General features: G+C 47.9%; 1 protein-coding gene across 7 annotated transcripts; it reads left to right on the top strand.

Annotated features, from left to right (window-relative positions):
• Positions 1-455: 455 nt before the first annotated feature.
• On the top strand, positions 456-17,705 carry SF1 (splicing factor 1). Of its 7 annotated transcripts, none has more exons than XM_037903909.2 (13): positions 456-1,262; positions 3,335-3,463; positions 6,314-6,389; positions 9,255-9,407; positions 10,510-10,599; positions 11,523-11,706; positions 12,117-12,232; positions 12,334-12,441; positions 13,452-13,632; positions 14,535-14,775; positions 15,381-15,435; positions 15,528-15,698; positions 16,214-17,705. In XM_037903909.2, exons 1-13 carry the CDS (start codon positions 779-781, stop codon positions 16,461-16,463), a joined length of 2,238 nt encoding a protein of 745 aa, XP_037759837.2. In that variant the 5' UTR covers positions 456-778; the 3' UTR covers positions 16,464-17,705. The 7 variants fall into 7 exon arrangements, with proteins under 7 accessions (XP_037759837.2, XP_037759835.2, XP_037759836.2 ...); XM_037903907.2 differs by having other exon boundaries at positions 683-1,262; positions 15,376-15,435; XM_037903908.2 differs by having other exon boundaries at positions 708-1,262; positions 15,376-15,435; positions 15,528-15,702.
• The last annotated feature ends 2,837 nt before the right edge of the window (positions 17,706-20,542 follow it).

The following is a 20,542-nucleotide window of genomic DNA, read 5'->3' as shown; positions in this document are numbered from 1 at the left end:
GACTCCCAGCAGCCCCTGGGGCTCCTAGCGTGTCTGGGGGGGGGTCCTACTACAGTCCCAACACGGACTGGAGCTCAGCTCACCACTCAGCAGCCTGGATCGCTGCTGCCCTGTCACTCACCAATCAGAGAAGGAACACTCCGTTAGTTGAAAGGCCCCATTCCCCAATCATGACCGCCCGCCCTGCGTACTGCCCAATGAGAGCGACCCTCCGCATTAACGTCACTACCAACCGCCCCCGCACAGTACGGGGTCTGCCAACGACGTTTCCAAAATCTCTCAGGCGCACTGCGCGTGTGGCAAGACACCCCCCCCGCAACCAACCAATCCCTACGCGGCTCGCCACCCCGAGCACCCGCCCTCCGTCTCTTCGTCCAGTACCAACACGGATACTCAACAACGCTCCCGCCCACCGTGCCATACAGCTAGTACCACGCCTTACGTTCCCAGTCGACCAATCAAAACTTGTCTTTCCCCAATGCTGCTCACTCATCCTGCCTCTCAACCATTCCCACCGCAGTTCGCTGCAGAGTGACATCTCAACTGACCTATGCGCGCTGCCTCCACCACTCGACTGCTTTTCTCCAATCGCTTTCCTTCATTGGAGCATCTCGCCCAATAGGCCCCCGCGGAAGGACAACGGACGTAAGAATCTGCCAATGGAAGGAAGCGCGAGTACGACTGACATCTCCGCGACCAATGACTTTCGAGCAGCTTTATGCGGTAGAAAGGCTGGAAGGTTCGCGAAACGCGAACGCCGCGAGCTGAGGAGACTCTAATGGCGGCGACTGGAGCCAACGCCACGCCGCTAGGGAAGCTCCATCCACCCCCACCGCCGGGGAAACCGGGCTACCCGATGCCTCCACCGGGTCCCCCAGGGCTGGTCCTTCCAGGCCCTCCCCCTCCACCACCCCCAGGCCCGGGCCAGGCCCAAGCCGCTCTGTTAGGCCCCATGGCGGCTGCTGCCTACCCCTTCGCCGCGCTGCCGCCGCCGCCCCCTCCTCCTCCGCCGCCCCCTCCGCCACCCCAGCCTCAGCCCCCGCCGCAGCAGCCGCAGCCCCCGCCGCCCCCACCCCCTCCTCCTCCCCCGCAGCAGCAACAGCCGCCACCTCAGGCTGGGGGGCCTCAGCCCCCCCCTCAGTACGGACAATACCGGTACCCGTCGCCGCCGCCGCCCCCGCAGGGCCACGAGCAGCAGCAGCCGCCGCCGCCGCAGCAACAGCAGCAGGATGAGAGCGGCCCGGGAGGGGGCAGTAATCACGGTGAGGGGCAGGGTAAAAGGGGGGGGGCTAGGGAGAGTTGGGTTGGGTGGGGGTCAGTTATATGGATAGGGTTGAGGCAGGGATGTTCAGGAACTATAGGGCAATGGGGGTACATAGAAGTAGAGTTATGCACAGTAGGGAAGAGATGTAGAAGCTAAAGGGCTGGAGTGGGGGGGGATACACTAATGGGACAGTGGTAAGCGGTGAAGGGGCAGGCTTGGGGCTTTTTGAGGTTAGTTGGTTGTATAGGCTGAGAGGGCAAGTTTGGAGAATGTTGCGCTAAAAGCAAAGGAATGGCGGGGGGGGGGCTTGAGATGGTCTATGGGGGTTGAAGGGGCTGAAACTTAGGGATGGTTATAGTTTTGGTAACGGCAATGAGGTAAATTTGGGGGTTAAGGGCTTAGGGGATGGGAGGCTATGAGACTACGTTGTAGGGGTATTTGTGGGAGATGAGGTAGATTTGCGAATGGGAGGAAGCAATGATGTTGGGTGCTCTGGGAGAGGAAAGAGTTTGTGGCAAATAAAGAGTTGGGTGGGATGGGGGTATAATAGGTGTAGGTAGAGAGTAGACTGGGAAAGGGGGGAAATGAGGCAAGGTCGGAGAAAGGGATTGGAATTGTGCCAAATGTGGAGGTAGGGGCCAGGATGGGGTTGAGGTGGTGGCTGCTCTCTTTTCTGAGGGAGGGAGTGAAAAAGAGAACATTCTTCTTAATTGGGTGGCGAGACCTGGTTGTGGGTAAGAAGGGAATGGAAACCGATCTGGAGGTTGGTAACTTAAATGGGGGTTCTAGGTAACACGTGGGCATGTGCTAGTCAGGGGAACTTTGGACACAAAATAACTGCAGTCCCTAAGGCATTGAACAGCCTGAGATGGGTGGTATTGGAAGAGACAAGGCCTGGTGTTGTCTGTAGGAGTTAGCAAATACTCATCCAACCAAAATGGAGGTCTCTGTAGGATTGGGAAGAAATGGGGTGCCCTGGTCTCTTTAACTTCCTATTTTTATTAGTCTCTCTCTTTACTTAGATGATTAGGGATAGTTAATCTTTTTAAGCTTCTAATGTTTTCTAGAAGAGCACATTTTGAAAATGTGTTCAAATCATACAACATGCTTTTCTGGTTGTACCTGGGTGAAACAAGTCATAGATCAGCTTCATAAAAAAAAAGGGAGGGGGGAGTAACAATTTTCTACACTACTGTTAAAGGAAAACTGCTGTGGTGTTTTAATAGTTTCCCATCACATCATCCAATGTAAATATCCCTAGAATACTGTTGTTACCTTAAGGGATCTTGAAATGTGTGCAGAGCGGCTGAATGTGAAATGGTGCTGTGGGAGGCAGCCATGTTGCTTTGCTGACGGAGATCAGAACTGCAGCGTTCCCTTTAAAAATGGTGGCTGAAGTGACTAGAAAAATGTTAGTTGGATTTGAGAGCAGTTCTTTTGCTTTGGAGAGGTGATCTTGAAGCATCTTCCTGTTTTTCCGTTTGTCTTGACTTATGGAGGGGCATAACTTTGTTTAGTTGATACCACTGTTCTGTTGAATTTCAATTTCACTTCTGGTTCTGCCCCTTGCTGATTTGCAGATAATAAATAAGTCTTAATGTGGCAACGTTTGCTGATTAAATTCTGCCGTTGCTGCTATTATCTATATTACGGTAGCACCCAATGGCCTCAACAGAGATGGCGCTCCCACTGTGCTAGGTGCTGTGCAAACATGGTGATAATAAGAGCTTAAAGGCTAAATAGACAAGGGGTGTGAGGAGAAACAGGCACAGAGAGGTGAAGTGATTTGCCCAAAGTCACATGGCAGGTCAGTGAATAGACTAGAATATAATTTTGGTTCAGTGTGCTACCCACTTGACCTTACTGCCCCTGTGAGCAGCTCTCCTCATCCCAATGAGAGATTTGATATTGAAAGGAGTAGGTTGTCTTGACAGTATTTCTGATTTAAGGGAATTCTGTGTGCTCAGTGTTGCAGCTATTATTGTTTATGTAAGATGTATGCATTAAGTCAAATAGTAGAAACACCTTTATAAATACAAAGTGTGTCTAAAGAAGGATGCTTGCCCTTAGATTTCCCTAATAAGAAGCGGAAGAGAAGCAGATGGAACCAAGACACCATGGAACAGAAGACTGTCATCCCAGGAATGCCCACTGTTATCCCTCCTGGACTCACTCGTGAGCAAGAGAGAGCTTATATAGGTAAATACACGTTCTCCCCTTTTTCCATCTGATCTGCTGTCAGTGGTGTGATCCTGAGACTATTTCTGGTTGCTGAGTGTTTGGAAAGTTAACTGTGTTTTTTCTAGACTTCAGGTTATTGTGGCCTTATTCCATAACTTCAAATCAATAATTCGCACATTTTTGCTCAGTCGTGCACTGTTGCAGCTCCCCTGTCTTGCTTGTGACAGGAGTAGTGTTCTCCACAGGCATGGTGAAAATGGAATGGCTAGAACAGTTTTTGTAGGGGTGGGGTGGTCCTTTCTCTGGGTATATTAGGCCCTATTTTCAACATCTATTTAGTAATCTCATTACAGTCAGTGGGGGCCTCTAGGATTACCTCTCCAGTGGAGAACACTGCCTCCGGTCCCTCTTCAAACTGAATGTATTATGTGGGAAGCAGGTACCTCTTTCACAGCACAGCCTTGCACCAGAAATCCCCTCAAACCTAGTCTCTGACTTGCTTTTAGGCTGCTTAATTTTTTAAAAAAAGACACCTGTAGAAGTTCAATTTTTGTGTTCAAGGTGGTATCGGTCATGTTGGTTTTGCTCTGAGGGAAATAGAGAAACTTTGCTTCTGTTCTTTGGCAAGAAATCTAAACCTTCAGTATCTCTTCTAGTTTAGAGCTCTGCTAAATGAGCTCTGTATTCACATGCACACAAATTGCTGGGAAAGGGATACTGCTCAGTCCTATGGGAATGAAGGGTTTTGAAATGTTAATTGTGAAAACAGGGAATTTCAAAGGTTAAGATTTGTCTTTGGAACTACACCATTCCAGTATGGGAATAAGAATGTTTAAGTAACTTGGTTTATAAATACAAGGTTTAACATTAACTTTGCCTTCAGTTGCAAACAGTGATGCTAAATTCACTTTTCATGAACTACCAGATATAAACCAGGAGGGTGAAAAAGGGCAAAAAAGTCCTTTCAATGTGTCTGAGACTTTGCATTGTCACATGTAATTCTAGTCTTTGCATTTTACATAAAGCGAGCTCTTCTTCACAAGACAGTGTGATCCAGTTCATCTCCCTGGGATTGAAAATAATCCTTGGTTTCTTTCTTCTGCATAACCACTGAGAATTTTGACTTGCGTTGTAACTAGTCTTTTTATTCATCCACAGCAGTGCTGAGAGCTACTTGAGAGCTAAGTTTGTTAATGGTTTGCTGTCAAGGTTGCTAGGTCAATTTCTAGACAGTGTGGGTTTTGCCCTTGATTCTGTCAGTTTCTGTACCAGAAGATCTTCTTTAGGCAGAAATTTAAAGCTGATTTTGATACAGTATCATAAAACAAACATCTGATATTTAAGGGAAGAGCCAGTTGTTAGCTGCTTTGACATCTGCTGCTCTACAGAGGGAAATGTAGACATGAATAGTCTGACTTCCAGATTTTTTGAAGTTGCTGTTTTGTTACTTGTGTAGAGGCCTATGTGTACATGCTATTTCAGCAACAAAGCTAAGACATGTATCATGCCCCAAAGAGCTTATAATGTGTGCATAACTTAAAACACAGGATACAAGTTCAGAAGAGGGAGACATGAGGGATTGAGGAGGAGAGATGTAGGGTTTGGGGGGTAGGCAGAGTTAGGACTGCTTGAAGAACAGTTTAAAGAAGGGAAATGATTGGTAGGCAAGGACAGTGAGCATCCTAGTTTCTCAGAGGCTCTAAATATCATTTGCAAGGAGTTAGAAGTGCAAGACATAGTGCACTCAAAACAAAAGCAAGGTTCCTGTGCGAATGAGACAATCTTAAACTGGAACCAGCATATAACTACTGCCAATTGGATGAAATAACTGCAGCTCAGAATTCTCAGTCTATGCTAAGGTAAGAAGCAAATGTAACACCAGCACTTTTATTTAAAAATAATAGTAAATGGGGGAGGGATGTTGAGAAGAAATAGTGTGGACCAGATTAGCACCCCTCTCCACCACGTACTATTCAGCTTCTCCAGAAATTAACCAAATCTCATTGCTCAGGGTTCAGAGATCCTGATCTTTCTTCTTTTGTACAGCATCAGGCACCCAGAACAGAATCAAGCTTAGCTGCTTGTACATTTTAGTAATTTATCATCTGACAATTGACCCTGAATCTTTCTGACTTACCTTGTCTGTGACCTATAACGGCAGTAGGCCTTTTGGAGTCTGTACATAGTATGGGTTAGGTAGCATGGTACAGTGCATGCAATTTCTGTATGTTTGTTTTCATTTACCTTAAGGAGTTCTGTTAAGAATAAAGACATGCACCGGTGCATGGCCCATGTGCTTTTGCCTTAGGAAAAGAAATGAGACCTTTTCTAAACTGGTATGTCTGACTTCAGCAACATTAATCCAAGTCACATTTTTAATTGGCTCTGAAATCAGCAGTAAAATTATGTTGGTATTTACAAAAATTGTTACTCTGCTATGAAAAGAAGTAGTCCAGTAGGACAATGGAATTGCTTGCAAAGGCATTTTCCTTTAGGCCTGGATCTAATACCAGTTTTAGCAGGTCAGAAAGAGTTTTGGCTTCCAGTGACTTGCTGGTTGTAGTCTCAGGGATCGGACAGTTCTTTCTGCTAACCACATTTCAGTTGAGCACTTTGCTTTCTAATTAATAATCCTCTTTGAAGAAGGCTAGCTAGATGTAAATAAGATCAATGTGAGCCTTTCTGGATTCCTGCTGAACTTAGCTGGCTGACATAACATTGTGCGGGTCTCCTTCGATTTGTTCACAATATCAGTCGTCCATTGCAAAGTCTCCCGTTCTTCATGCTTTGATGTTAAGATTTGAAATGTTTTTTGGTAACAATGTCTTTTTTCCATCCTTTTTTCTTTCCTAACCTGGTTTCTTCCAGTGCAACTGCAGATTGAAGACCTGACTCGTAAACTGCGCACAGGAGACCTGGGCATCCCCCCTAACCCAGAGGACAGGTTGGGAAACAGTTTTAACCAGCTGACAGTAACACTTTTACCTTTTTAATACATTTTTTTGGTGGCATCGTAATGTGTCAGTTCAATACAATCCTGCTCTAGTCAGATGACTGCAATGCTCTGATGTGACAGTGTTATGGAGGAGAGCTGGGGTTTTTCTGTTAGGGAAGATGGAATGGAACCAATTCTAGCCCTACAAAAACCACAGGGAAAGGGGTAATAAGGGTATATCATTGTTTTTGATTTTTATAAGCTTGTAGGTTTAATTAACCTGACTTATTTTAAGGGAAATAAAGGTAGCCAATTAATGTACTTTTTCAGGGTCTGACTTGTGCACGTGCCCAGTATCTAGAGGTCTTTCTCACAGGTTCACCTTGCAAACTTTTAAGCACTTATTTTATTTTATTTTATTTTTGCATCATTGAGTTTGAGCAGCCTGGAAACATACTCTGATCAGCTTGTATGGCAGAGCTTTCTGCTTGGTTGTTGAGGATGATTTTTTAAAAGCCAGATGAGTTTTCTAACCAATTTCTTTGCTGCCAGCTATTGTACAGCATTGGCCAACATCGGGAAATTCTGGGGACTCAAGGTGGTGGGATAATTCCAGCCTCATTTACTCTTTTTGAAGTGAAAATGTTGCAGTAGGTTTTTGGACAGCTGTGGCTATGTTGGGCTTCAGTGACATTCTGAAAAGTAACAGCATTTAACCGCTTTATTTTTGTAATTGGGTTGTTAGCATGGAACAGCAGAGTCTGGTTTGTTTACAGGAGGGGAGTAACACCCCCCCCCGCCCCCCCCCCATCTTGCAGCTGGAATTTGTTGTGTTATAGCATTTAGCACAACTGAAGTCATTTTCCTTTTAAAATGGGAGTGAAACCTTCTTTGGCTTGAATTCTACCCAGCTGAAGGTGTATTAGATCAGTAAGATGGTGTCATGGATGTTAAAGCCATTCACTTCTGCATCTTTATTTAGCCTTGCTAGGAGTCAAATTATTATGCCTTATTTCCTTGCAATAACTCTAGTTTTCTTTAGCACACAAATTTTGCACTCCCATTGCACTTTTTACATTACAGGGCACCACTGCATAGTGTCTTTTTGACTGTTACCTTTAACTGTTATTACAAGTTACTAGTAAACTTTGAAAGGTGATTTTTTTTATCCTTTTATTGTCAGGAGGGAATAGATGTAAAGCCTATCCTTTTTCCCTTGCTCTTGGTTTTTAAGATTGAGTTGGGGCAGTTGGTCGTAATTTGACTGACAGATTGACATTTCTTATGTGAACAATAACCCAGACTGATGAGGGGAGAGTTATTGGTGTCTTAATTTTTTCCTGTGAAGGTGAGGCATTGCTGTAACAGCCTTTAACATTTTTAATGATCAGTTTAGCAAAAGAATCCAAAGCCAGAGTCGTCTGATCTGTCAAATATCAAACTTGTTAGTGGTTTAAAAAAAACAATTTATTGGAGTTTCTGATTCAGTTACAGAAGAGTCTAACTCTTAATTGCTCCTCAGCAGTTCAACAGAATCAAATGCATGAAATGACTGTCTTAGCATTAATTTCTGAAGGTGTAATATCAAGTTAAGCCATTTAATAATTCTTTGTACCTTGAATTCTTTAAAATGTGTTTCTAAACCACCTACTAGCTAACATGAGTTTAAGATGCTTAGTAAAAACAAGCTGGGAGGGTGATACCTTGTATTTTTGTTTTGCTCTCTCTGCTATTGGACTGTGTTACATTTATTCAAATCCTAGAAATGGAGGTGTAATTTAGACATGATTAGTCCTGATCAAACCTGACCTTTTATTCCATGTGTTGATGGTTCACTTTAGGCTCAGAAGACAGTGGGATCAACTGATTTTAATCCTTGCTCTAACCCGCTAGAAAAAGTTTCTCTTAACCTAAAACAAAGGTGTAGGTTTCTGATTACTTCCGGGATGTATTTTTTTTAATAACCTGATCCACATAATCTCTTCCCTTCTTGCAGCTAATCCTAAATTTTCCTTCATGTTTTTAAAAAAGGTCCATAACTTAATCAAATTTCTAGGAGTGTGGCTTTTTTCTTACCGCAAACACAGCTGTGGTAAATCAAACTGACTCTTTTATTTTAGCTTTACAACATTTGCTGTTAAAACAAAAACAAAAAAAATTCTGCTTTCTGGGCATCTAAACCCTGTGGAGAAAACAGGGTTCTCCATAGAGGTTTACAGCTCCAGACTGTGGACCAAGAGAAGGCGGTTTGACCCAGCCTTTAAGCCTTAACACAGAAAACAGGTTGAGAGTCGGCCTTGAAGCTGCCAGCACAATGATGGAAAAGCCAGGACAGAAGCCATGACCGTCTCTCTACATTGGGGCAGTGAACTAGAGTTAATGGGTGTTGCCAGCAGGATTAGTCACCTTTGATAAAAGACTAATCTCTTTTGTTACTCTGTTATGGTGTTAAAAGTCCACATTTAACCTGCATTACCTCCTGCGTTAAGAGTCTCTCTAAACTCATGGCTGCATTGCCTAGTGAAGCTGGAAAGTTTGTTCTCCGTGCGAATTAACTCTCTCCACCTTCCCCTTTAAAATACATGAGCACACTCGTGGCAGAGTTGCTGTCATTGTCGCTGTTTCTAGCCTTGCTACCCCTATAAAGCACCTCATTTTCCCCCCTCCTCGTGGCATACAGTGTTTTGCTGCAACCTCCTTATCCATGTAGCAATAAGACAGGCATGAATGAACTTACACCTTCCTTTCCTGTGGTCTTAATAGCACATTTAGCTCTGATTTGCCTAAATTATGCTAGGGTTCAGGGGAAGCTGTACTTGTAAGTGGCCACTTGGGTTTGACCACAGGAAGAATAACCATGGGTGTTTTCTGCAGGTCCCCTTCCCCTGAGCCCATTTACAATAGCGAGGGGAAGCGCCTGAATACCCGTGAGTTCCGCACCCGCAAGAAGCTGGAGGAGGAGAGGCATAACCTCATCACAGAAATGGTGGCCCTCAACCCGGACTTCAAGCCACCAGCTGATTACAAGTAAGTGGAGGGAGAAGATCCTGCCAAATGTTATGGTTAGGCCTTTGCACTGTCATTCCTGGGTGGTTTCATCCTGTTCCAAAATCCATGTTTGAATATTGCCCTATTACAGATGGTCTAGGCTTCCTCTGCACAAGTGCTGCTGCGTAAATAGCTCTTTGGGATCTGCCTACAAAGCAGTGGTCACCAACTGGTCGATTACGATCAACTGGTCGATCCTGGGGACTCCCCCAGTTGATTGTGATCTCCGGTGGTGTAGTGGGGCTGCCATTAGGCTTGCTCCCTGCCTGTCCCGGCCCCACGCAGCTCCCAGAAGCAGCCAGCACATCACTGGGGGGAAGGGGTCTTGGTGCACTGCTCCTGCCTGTCAGCACTGCCCCCGCAGCTCCCATTAGCCAGGTTTGGGGAGCTGTGGCTAATGGAAGCTGAGGGGGTGGTGCTGGCAGAGAGGGGCAGCGTGTGGTGCCACATGCTCCCCCCCCACCAGACACACACACAGGGGCACATCCGCCCTTTCCAGGAGCGGCGTGTGGCTGGGACAGGCAGGAAGCCTGCCTTCACCTCGCTTCGCTGACAACAGGGAGCCACCTGTGATAAGTGCTGCCCGGTGGGAGGCCGCACCCCAGCTCCCTCCCAGAGCCAGCACCCCAAACCCCCTCCTTCATCCCAAACCCCTGCCCCAGCCCTGACCCCCTCCCAGAGCCAGCACCCCAAACCCCTGCCCCAGGCTCAGCCCGGAGCCCCATCCCACCCTGCAAACCCCTCGGTCCCAGCCCAGAACCCACACCCCTTCCCAAAACCCTGCCTCAGCCAGGTGAAAGTGAGTATGGGTGGGGGAGAGCGAGTGATGGGGAGATGGAGTGAGTGGGGTGGGGCTTTGGGGGAAGGGGAGGGGCGGGGTAGATCCTGGGTTGTCCTTAAATTCAAAAAGTGATTTGGGGCTTAAAAGAGTTGGAGACCACTGCTATAAAGCATATAGCCACCATGTTTCCCTGGACTACCAATGCATTCTAAACTGGGGAAAGAGTTCTGATCTCAGCTGGCTCAGGTTCCTTGTGGATGTGTGTGTTGGCTAGCTAAATGCATGTTTTGATGTTTTCAGACCTCCAGCGACCCGCGTGAGTGATAAGGTGATGATCCCACAGGATGAATATCCTGAGATTAACTTTGTGGGGCTTCTGATTGGACCCAGGTGAGATGCTGCTACTCTCTGTGAAATGAGGGCAGTTCAGAGGTGATCAAATTTGGAGTCCAAGAGTTTGGCAGTAGTGGACAGTGCTGGCTTACTTGCTTATGCTTGAGAGATGGTGCTGGAAAAAGCACATCAGGACTCTAGCAGGTAGCTGGTGTGACATCAAGACCAGAGAGGAATTGTCAGCCTTCAAAATGATTCAAAGCATGTCTTTTTGAGAGCCAGGCTGAATGTACTGTGGGATTTTAAAGGCAAAACACTCAAAGTAGCTTTACTGCCTTGCAGCCCGTTGGGCGCTTGGAAGCTATTCCCGTTCTTGTCTCTACCCTGCAAGCCCCAGTATATTTATGTAGAACTTCGTGGCACTGAAACAACTACCTGTCATGTTATCTTCTCACAGGACATCCTTGATAGCATGTCTGACACAGTGTGTTTCTGCCTTCACTGGCAATGCAGAAATATTCCTGTGTTTGAGGAGTGTGTGCTTGGCATTGACCTAGTGCTGATCTATGCTGGGAATTTACACCAGCATAGCTGCATCTCTCAGGAGTATGAAAACTCCATACCCCTGAGAGATGTGGTTATGCTGACCTTACCCCTGTTGTAGACAGCGCTGGGTTAACGGAAGAATTCTTCCAGTGACCTAGCTAACACCTTTCTGGAAGGTGGATTACCTATGCCAACAGGAGACTGCCTCCTGTTGGTATAAGTAGTGTCTGTACCAAAGTGCTACAGCTGCAGTCGTGCTGCACTAACAGTTTAAGTATAGACCTACCCCTAGAAGTGTTCTAACGAGGGTGTTGATTGGGGTAAAACTGATGTCACATGAAGAGGAGTACTTGGGGCAGTGATACAGTCACATTGTGGGGGAGTGGAGAAATCCCCCAGTTTGCATGGGAAAAACAAAACCATTTGTTCTACAGAGGTAATACGCTGAAGAATATTGAGAAGGAATGCAATGCCAAGATCATGATCCGGGGCAAGGGGTCGGTGAAGGAAGGGAAGGTGGGCCGAAAAGATGGCCAGATGCTGCCTGGAGAAGATGAGCCTCTTCACGCTCTGGTCACTGCCAACACCATGGAGAATGTGAAGAAGGCTGTGGAACAGGTATAAATGCAAAGCTCGGGGTGATCAAACTGAAAACATCTGGGGGAGTCAGTCTCAGCTATGGTAAAAGATCACATCATGGAAACTCAACTCCAGCTTGCCTCCTGCACTGTAATCCATTGCCAGCCTCTTGCTCTGCATACTACTTTTATTCTTTTAAAGAGTCAAGGTGATGAAATAAATAAGACCTGTCTGGGCACTTTGGAGGAAGATTCAATCTCAGCACTCCACTCATAGGAGTGATATGGAGGGACATAGGAAAGGAATTGGAATGAGGGGGCTGGCTTTATCATTGGCCTGTAGGGAAGCGGGAATTCTAACTGTGGTGTAGACCTGAGTTTAGGAGCTGAATTTCTCCAGGGCAGATAAGGGTTTGAGCTTGATACGACTAAGCAACGTGTCTCTTCCAGATCCGGAATATTCTGAAGCAAGGCATTGAAACACCAGAGGACCAGAACGACTTGCGGAAGATGCAGCTGCGTGAGCTGGCCCGGCTTAATGGGACTCTGCGGGAAGATGACAACAGGTAAGTACCTGCCTGTTGGAAGTAGCAAAGTTAGTGCAGCTGCATATGTTTGCTGCTGCTTGCGTGTCAAGCATATCTAATTCTGCTTTGTTATCCCTTAGAATCCTGCGGCCTTGGCAAAGCGCGGAGACCCGCAGCATCACCAACACCACTGTGTGTACCAAATGCGGAGGAGCTGGACACATTGCCTCTGACTGCAAGTTCTCTAGGTAAATCTCACAGGCCAGCTTGTTTAAGCAATCTTCTGTCAGCTGTGCCTGCTCATCATTTGTGTCAGTAGATGGGCTCTGTGGTTGGAATGCTGCAGCCTTCCAGAAGGGCGTCTTGGCAGCCAAGTGCAGCAGACCATCCTGCTAGTCCTAGGAAATCCATGTGCTATCCAGCACAGAAGCACTTGACAAATCAGTCTTCTTCTGAGCACAATACTCAGGGAAGGGGTAGGATTTAGCAAATACTTGGCTTGGAAATGAATCCCATACAATACCTAATGGTGATTAGAAATGGGGGTCCAAACCAGCCTCTGATTGGGATGAAGGAACTTTTCCCTGGGATAGGTTATTCCTTAACTGTAGGGTTTCTGGTACGTTCCCTTTGAAGCAACAGCTAGTGGCTGATGTTGGAGATGGGGCTAGATGGAGGCAGTGGCCTAATCCATGGTAGCAGTTTTCTGTATTCATTTAGCTTGATAGTTTGCTCCATATGAAGCTGAGGAGATGAATGATGTAGCTTTGGATCCATCTGTCCTGCACAGTGGACTCTGCTCCCCTCCCATAGCACTGGTATCTGGTGTGTGTGGCTTAGAGCAGTGGTTTTCAATCTCTGGTCCACAGACTATCTAAGAGGTCTGCGAAAGGTGACTCTAATAATTAAAAAAAAAAAAAATCCAGATCCTAGGAAAGGCATTCTGTTTTTCTGATAAATCAAAAGTATGTGAATGCCCCCATCTACAGGTCAACCCCCCAAATTGTTGTCATTACCATAGAAGCCCACAGTTTAGCGCCCTTTCTTATGCTGCATCAAATGTCGTGCCAAGCACGTGCAACTTTTATAGTTTAGTTCTATTCAGTTAGACTGAAAACTAACTTCTATGGTAGTGGTCTGCGGACCACAGGTTGAATTTCCAAAGGGGTCTGCACCTCCATTTGAAATTTTTAGGGGTCCGCAAACGAAAAAAGGTTGAAAACCACAGGCTTAGTGGCATATGACTTTTGGCTTCCAGACCTGGTGATCCTCAGTCTGCTCAGGACAAAGCCCGCATGGACAAAGAATACCTGTCCCTGATGGCAGAGTTGGGAGAAGCGCCAGTCCCGGCATCTGTGGGATCTTCCTCTGGCCCCACCAATACACCTCTGTCAAGTGGGCCCAGACCCTCGGGACCAGGAAACAACCCGCCGCCTCCTGTGAGTGATTGGGCCTTTTCACCTGGTAGTGTTTGCTTCAAAGGAAACACCTTACAATAGGCCCCTTTTCTCCGTCCCCATGGACTGCGGTGTCAATCCCACAGCTTTTCAGTGGTGGTGACAGGAATCAGTCCGTCCTGTCGTCGTCGTCCCCCCCCCCCCTTTTTTTTTTGGAATGGCTCACAGGGAGAGAAACAACTGTGCAGTCAGCTCTGGGTTTTGTCCTACTTTGGGGTGCCCCAAACCATGTTGAGGGGTTTGGAAATTCTCATGTAGAGAGAATGAAAACGTTGGGATTGTTCAGAGAACATAGATCTGTAAATGAATGACCTAGAGAAGGGAGATCAGGAACTTCAGTTCTCCCTATCTCGCAGTACAAGCACAAGGGAACGTTGAGTGAAATTGAAAGGTGGCAATTTCAAAACGAGTGACAGAAATACTTTTCCACACTACACATAATTGCCCTAATATTGAGGCCAAAAAGTTAGCTAGATTCGAAAAGGATTAGATGCTTCTACAGACATCAAGAATATCCAGAGCTACAGTAGTCAACGTTAACAAGCTTTGGTAGGGGTGTTACACCACCTGTTTCGGAGCTTGCACCAGTCTGTTACTGGTAAGGAACAGGGTGAGGGTTAATTTCAGGCAGGTTATCCCACATCTGCCTGATGCAGGGTATGGTTTCTTGCACCTTTCTCTGAAGCATCTGGCTCTGGCCACTATCAGACAGGATATCACACTAGATGGACCCTCCAAGTCTGGTCCTGTCCTGTAGTTTCCATAATACGACAGTTAATAGTTAGCAGTCTGGTTCCACCTTTCCCCTCTGAAGTACGTGATAAGATGGCTTTGATTGTATTTAAAGCCAGGTCTGAATAGCTCCTTTCTCACCCCCACTCTAGAACCGTCCTCCATGGATGAACTCTGGCCCCTCTGATAACCGGCCCTACCATGGCATGCATGGAGGACCTGGAGGTCCAGGTGGGCCTCACAACTTCCACCACCCCATGCCCAACATGGGTGGGCATGGTGGCCATCCAATGCAGCACAATCCCAATGGCCCACCACCCTGGATGCAGCCACATCATCCACCCATGAACCAGGGGCCACATCCTCCAGGTCACCCGGGCCCCCACCACATGGGTAAGTACATTCCAAGGCACTGGGGATACATGGGGGTTGGCTTGGGCGGGGACTGCTGTTGGGGGTTGGCTCCGTAGTTGTGATGCACTCCACTAATCAGCATGCTCCCTCTCAAAGCAGAAGGGTTTATCCTTACGTCCTCCAGTTTAGGCTACAGCAATGATACTCAGACCTCAGTGGTTCAGGAGCCAGGTTAGTGATCAGCATTACCCAAAAGAGCCACAGCAATGTGAATGACGGGAGAAATGTTTAGTGCTTACACATACTCTCACACTCTCTCTCTCACAGCAAATACGTTAATAACTTAGTGCAAGTCAGTAACTTTATTGCTTATTAACCTAGTAAAAGCATCCTGATTGGTGGTTAATGGTTGTTAATTAAATCAGTGTTTTAATATCGTGCTGCAAAGAGCTGCAGAAGACCCATTAAAGAGCCACTTGAGACTGGAGAGCCACAGTTTGAGTATCACTGGGCTATGGTGTCTGCATGGGCTTTTGTCTGTGAACTATTGGGCTATTGGCTAACGGGTAGGCTTGTTGGGGGGAGAATCTCCTAGTCTCATTAACTGGCACTAAGGCTACGGTCTTTCATTCCCTCAAGATCAGTACCTGGGAAATACGCCTGTGGGCTCTGGGGTCTATCGCCTACATCAAGGAAAAGGTGAGTGTCTTGTGTCACAAGCCCTTAACCAAGTCACGATTCAGTGTCGCCTCGATGCCCAGCCCCTAATCGGCCGCCCCTCTCCCTTGCAGGTATGATGCCGCCGCCGATGGGTATGATGGCCCCGCCGCCCCCTCCGCCCAGTGGTCAGCCTCCCCCGCCTCCCTCTGGTCCTCTCCCCCCATGGCAGCAGCAGCAGCAGCCTCCGCCGCCACCTCCCAGCAGCAGTATGGCGTCCAGTACTCCCTTGCCATGGCAGCAAAGTGAGTAAGAGCAATTCTCTTACCTTTATCCCCATCCCGCATGCGTGCGAGAAAGGGACGCTACCCCACTCACCCATATGGTTACATGGGTGTAGAAGGAGGGGTAGGGGAGGTGGGAGCACGGCAGCATGTTTGCAGAGGCTGTGGTGGTATAACTTCCCCATCCCCATTGCTGCTCTCCGCTGCCCATTGGCAGGGAAACACTGTCATAGCAGTTAGTTCCCCTGGCTGCTTTTGGGAGCTGCACTCCTGCACCCCACTTGCTCAGCTGTGTCAAAGCAGAGATGGAAATAGCTCTCTGCACGTAGAGTTCTCCATATGACTCCCTTGCCCTGACTGATGCCAGAGAATGCTCCCTACACTCCCAGGACCAGTAGTGCCCTCTGTGCATGTGGTGAGCCTGCATCCCATGACAGTCCAGTCCCTTTAGCGAGGCTGACACTTCCCTTACCTGCAATTACTCTGAGCTTCACCCCTGATCCTGTCAAGTGACCTTGTTCTTCTTTAAATTCCAGATACGACGACCACCACCACCACGAGCGCTGGCACCGGGTCCATCCCGCCATGGCAGCAGCAGGGGGCTGCGGTGGCGGCTTCTACGGGGGCCCCGCAGATGCAAGGCAACCCCTCCATGGTCCCTTTGCCTCCAGGGGTCCAGCCTCCGCTGCCGCCCGGGGCCCCGCCGCCGCCGCCGCCGCCGCCGCCTGGCTCCGCGGGCATGATGTACGCCCCGCCCCCTCCCCCGCCCCCCATGGACCCTTCTAATTTCGTCACCATGATGGGGATGGGGGTGCCGGCCTTGCCACCATTCGGCATGCCCCCCGCGCCTCCGCCACCCCCACCACAGAACTGAAGGATGGATTTTTTTTCTATTCAATTGTCTCATAAAATGCTGAATCTCACCTTATGGAGCCAGGAATCGGAGGGGAGAGGCACGTGAAGCCAGGCTGCTGGGAACGTGCCAGAGATGACATCTCACACCCTCCTCCTTACTCTATTCAGAATGAAGGCTCGGGACTTTGTCATGTCCAATTCCTGTCCGACTGGTGTGTTTGGGTAGCAGAATCCACACTAGCTCTCAGGGCACTGTAGCACGGAGTCTCTCTTCTGAAGCAGGGGCTGCCGGGGCTCCCACAGTGAGATTGGAGGACTCTGGGAATGCAGTGAGGACACTCCCTCGGCAGGAACCTGCCTGTAGTTGGCTGGTGGCCATGTTGGGAGAAAGGACAGTTCTGTGAAGCGACGCAACTCTTCCCTTGAAGAACGCAGTCGGAATGCTGGCTCCATATTGTGAACCTGTTTGTTACTTTATTTTCTCCTCTCTCTCTCTCTCTCTCTCTCTCTGTCTCTGCGACTTAGATTTTAAATCCATCTGAGGAGAATGATGCTCTGAATCTAGACTCTTTCCAGCACTGCTAGTGCCTGTAGGTTGGAATGCGGGCAAGGGGCAAGCAAATGGATTTTAGAGATCTCCTTGGACATGACTTCACTTCATACCAGAGGAAAGAGGCAGGAAAGTACCATAGCTGATCTTTGGGCCTTGTGAACCCCAGCTGTAATACACCCCAAGTCAGGGCTTTGGCTTGGTGAGGGTTGTTTCTGTCAAGGGATAACTATACCAGACAATAGTGGTAAGCATGCTGGAGGGGCGGGTCCATTGTTCTCTTAACTGGGTATTGGAATGCCCCATAGGAGGCAGTAGCGAGTTGTTAGTGGTTAATTGGGTAGTTAAGAGGTTTCAGTAGGCACTGAGAAGGCCCTGCTACTGCATACACTCAAGGTCCATTTGCTTTTCTCTTGCCATGTGCCTAGAATCTTTTAACATCTGAATGTTTTGTGGTCTGGGGTCCCTTTGCCCCCCAAATTGGAGCAATTTCTGTTGACGATAATGTGTAAAACGCTCTTCCGTTCAGTCACCCGCAGCCATTTCTTACTGCTTTTTTTGTGTATGAATAAAACTGCATTAAGAGGGGAGGTTCCAATGAATAAAAGCAGTTTTTTAATAAAGGCCTAATTAATTCTGTGGACTTGGATGAGGGAGCCCATAACCATTTGCTACCAATATGTGGTGCTGTGCTCTACTGTAGGAGTTGGGCTATATTTCTTAAAGGCAGGGTTTGGGGGTATGATCCCAAGCACACTTGTATGGAAAGTGTGTGCTCCTGGAAGCTCGGCTCTTCTGGAGGCCTTCAGCCTTACAAACAGGGTCCTTGCTGCAATGGGAGATCGGTGCCACAGCAGTAATCCAACTGCAGGATATTTCTGACGCCCCTGTTGGTGGGACAGGGTTGGGAGGGCTGCCTGATCTGCTGTCATATTGTGTGACCCATTAAAGGAGTCACTGGCTCAGTTAACACTTCATGTTCTGTAGTGCTATTCACTCCTTAAGCCAAGAGCTAGCTAAAACACCAAGTCTTGCATGACAACACTGGGCAGCGTGGTTCGTCCAGTCACTGATACCACAGTCTCCGTGTCCATAGCAAATGTGAGCAGAGATGACTGAACCTCTCAAACTAGTCCCCTGAGGAACATTCCTTCCACTTCACTGCAGTGTGCTGTTCCTCCTCCAAGCATTGCACATCATTTCTGTTTGGGTAGGGCCAGCAGAATATTCTTGCATTGTGACAGTTTCCCTAGTGGATTTGGGTCAGGAAAAGCATGCAGTGGCTGCATATAAATACTTCAGTTGATCGTCTAGCTCTGATACAGCATTTCAGTGGTACTGTGGGCACAGTTGACTTAGAGGTGTAGTAAAATGGAGATTTAGAGTCCCTCTCACTTGTGTAAAAACTAACAAGTGTGAATGGACAGAATGACATCAGCCCTGGTCTGTCTGTCTGGCTGAGTTTCCACTGTGTGGTGCTGAATGTCAGCTTCTTCCATCTTTGACCCCTTTAAAATAAACTGGGTGTTGGTGGTTGCTTGCAGAGTTACCAGACAGCAGCTAGATCTTCTGCTCTGATCACATGGATGGCAATTTAATCTCGAAACTTTAACACTCAGGAGTTAGGTCTCCCAGCCCCCCATGTAGGGAGGGAGATCGGGGTTTCTCCAGCAGTAGAATAAGGATGATGTGTTTGGAGTGTCTATCCACAAGATCACATGCATGAGTGGCAGAGTTGGGGTTGGGACCAGATCCTGTGGTGCTCAGTCTCTTGCTCTGTCTTTAGTGAAATTGACCAAGAGACAGGAGCTTGGTAATTAATGTCAGACTCTTGTCACTGGGTCCATCTACTCTGGCATGCTGTCTCAGGGCCACTATGAAATAACCTGTTGGTGTTTCTTCACAGCCGGCTGTAACTGTATGCCCTTGCTATCAGGGTCTCAACTTGTTTTTATAAAAAGAAAAGGAGTACTTGTGGCACCTTAGAGACTAACCAGTTTATTTGAGCATGAGCTTTCGTGAGCTACAGCTCACTTCATCGGATGCATAGCATGAAGTGAGCTGTAGCTCACGAAAGCTCATGCTCAAATAAACTGGTTAGTCTCTAAGGTGCCACAAGTACTCCTTTTCTTTTTACGAATACAGACTAACACGGCTGTTACTCTGAAACTTGTTTTTAATCCTTATTCAGCTATTGGCCTTACTGCGATTTTTGTAAAATAAAACCCAGTTCTCAATGACTCCTAGTCCCTACTCCCCTCCCAGAGATGGGAATAGAACACAGGAGTCCTGACTCCTAGTGTCCCCTGCTCCAAGCATCAGCCCCCACTCTTCCCAGAGCCCACAGAGCCCGGGGTCCTGGCTCCCAAATCTACAGAAGGGGTATCCTCTACCAGTTGCTGATCATCTTCCCTGAGCTTCCAAGACCCTTGAAACAGGAAAAATTTTGAAGCAAAACCAAGCTGCTTGACAGGTGCCCAAACACATCCATCTTCCTCTTGTACAGCAGGAAGAAGGATCTGTGGTGTGAGGTGGTGTGGCCCATGGGACAGAGAGACGACTGGGGCTCGAACACCTGGGTTTGATTCCTGGCTCTGCCAATAACCCACTATGTGACCTTGGGTAAGACACTTCTCTTTGTGCCTGTCGTCTTTCCCACCTTTTTGTCTGGGGCTCAGGAAGCTACAGACTCCTCTTGTGACTGGAAATAGTGTGATCCTGCCTGGGTCTAGGCTGTAAACTTGAAGCAGGGACTCTCCCCACATGTGCACTGTCCCCGGCATGACAGGCCTGGGCTGCACTTTGCATGATGTGGGGGTAGGGGTGCGCCCTCTCGTTCAGGGCCTGTAGGCCTACCTGAATCTGAAGTCTATTGCTCTATCTGTTAGACCTTTTTCAATTCCAGGTAGCTTGGATTAAGTGCAGGAGAGTGAAAGCTTGTGTGTTTCTGCAGTTCAGCTGCTTCAGAGGCAGTGAACAGTGGTGGAGTTTGGGACAGAGGCTGAGGCAATAGCTCCATTCCCCATGGGCATGGGGGAAGGCTGGGATTGTCATGACATGGGGGCTGAATGATGGGGTGCTGCAAGCAGCCCATGTCCTACTCTGAAGCCACTGCGCTGTGCCAGCACGGACTCCCATTTTCCACAGCCCCTTGTTTCTGCCAAAATGTGGGAGGCTGGCGAAGTAGAGCTGTGCAGACCAGGAAACAAAAAAGACCGTGCAATCCACCCATGCACTGGAAGTTCCTGTAGCTCCGAGTTTGGCGGAAATGTCCCCTTCCCGTTGTCCCTGCTCTGTGACCTATTGATGAGTGAAAAGCTTTGGTGAAGCCCTTTCCTGAGTACAGCCGTGCTTAGAATATAAATGAGGCCAGCAGAGGTGGTTCTGGTGGCAGTCTAGGAGATGAGTTCTGCTCCAGAGGGTCGCCAAAGTGCTGCAGAGAAAACAGGCTGTTTATTTG

This window comes from Chelonia mydas, chromosome 7 (genome assembly GCF_015237465.2).
Source record: "Chelonia mydas isolate rCheMyd1 chromosome 7, rCheMyd1.pri.v2, whole genome shotgun sequence".
NCBI lineage: Eukaryota > Metazoa > Chordata > Testudines > Cheloniidae > Chelonia > Chelonia mydas.
Note: the sequence above shows the minus strand (reverse complement) of the source record. Positions and strands in the feature narration are given on the sequence as shown.